The following is a 1,179-nucleotide window of genomic DNA, read 5'->3' as shown; positions in this document are numbered from 1 at the left end:
TTTTTTATCTAAGCAACTCTTACCAAAGCCTTACTAGGATCTATTGATACAATTTTTCCATTTGGAACTGTACTCAGCACGAATGCACCGTATACTTCTTCGGGAAGAGATGGCATGTCTTCAGTATATTTGGCTTCTCCAGCACACAGAATCTGAAAATAAAATCAATAAATCACTACATAAATATCCCATTGATGGTACACACTCTCATGCAAATAAAACAAAGATATTTTTTTCTCGTGCTAGAGATTATTGTGGAATTAAATTTGTGTGTTCCTTTTGTATTCGTACGTGCATCTGCCAGCTGAGATATAGCCAGGTCTTTTGATTGCACTCTGCTTGTGAGAGCAATAGCAACATTATGATGACAATAATGTGTATAATTAAAGTATTCATCACAATTAACAACAATTCGCGTTTATCTGCAATTTTGCTGGCTCTCACAGAGGGAGGTCCCATGATACAACTGACATCAAATGATCTTTCTAGTGCACCTCGATTCAAGTATTCACTTTCATTTAGATGATCATAATAAGAATACTATAATGACGCTAACCTTAATAGCGTTAAGAGACACATGAGAGTCGCTTGTGTGGTGTAAAAAGAAAAAAAAACACCTTTTTTAATAAAACAATCCGAATCAAAAATTAACTTACCAAGCCGTCCACCTTAGGCAAAGGCTGATTCAAAGGCCAAAGTGAAGGGTTTGTGTCATAAACCTGTATTCCCTGAGAGACTGGTCGGTTTTCGTGCAAATTAATCACTGCTGAAGAATATCGTTCAGGAATTTTATCCTCCGGACATATTGACAAAAGACCCTGTTAAAAATGAGATGGTCACATTATCAGATACACATAACATTGTATTTACTTGACATATTCATGAGTACCAACTTTATTAACATGCGATGATTTGCTCACGGCGTCTTTGAACGAATACAACAACACTTATTTGTACCTTGTAAAACAAGTTGATAGCCAATTGTTTTCTATAGGCAGCCGAGGGATTTGGTGGAATCTCCACCACTTTTAATTCTCCTTTTAAAACTTGCAATACCATACGCAAAGTATCGTTTGTGAAAAGTTCTTTGCCGGTCAAGTACTTTTCAGTGGCCGCAGCTCTAATGAAGGTTGAGGAGAGACCTCCATATGCAATTCTTGCTAACTGGACTTTTTCGTT

The 1,179-nt window shown here is 36.8% G+C and overlaps 1 protein-coding gene across 1 annotated transcript in view; it reads right to left on the bottom strand.

The window, feature by feature from the left end:
• LOC113229294 (xanthine dehydrogenase 1-like) overlaps positions 1-1,179 on the bottom strand; it is a 12,039-nt gene that overhangs the window by 4,633 nt on the left and 6,227 nt on the right. Inside the window, exons 5-7 of the mRNA XM_026462844.1 lie at positions 958-1,175; positions 657-818; positions 24-152 (exon numbers count right to left, since the gene is read on the bottom strand). Of these exons, the coding sequence (XP_026318629.1) occupies positions 24-152; positions 657-818; positions 958-1,175 (509 nt within the window). The remainder of the gene's footprint in view (positions 1-23; positions 153-656; positions 819-957; positions 1,176-1,179) is intronic.

This window comes from Hyposmocoma kahamanoa, unplaced genomic scaffold (assembly GCF_003589595.1).
Source record: "Hyposmocoma kahamanoa isolate Upper Pololo Valley unplaced genomic scaffold, ASM358959v1 100087, whole genome shotgun sequence".
Taxonomy (NCBI): domain Eukaryota; kingdom Metazoa; phylum Arthropoda; class Insecta; order Lepidoptera; family Cosmopterigidae; genus Hyposmocoma; species Hyposmocoma kahamanoa.
Note: the sequence above shows the minus strand (reverse complement) of the source record. Positions and strands in the feature narration are given on the sequence as shown.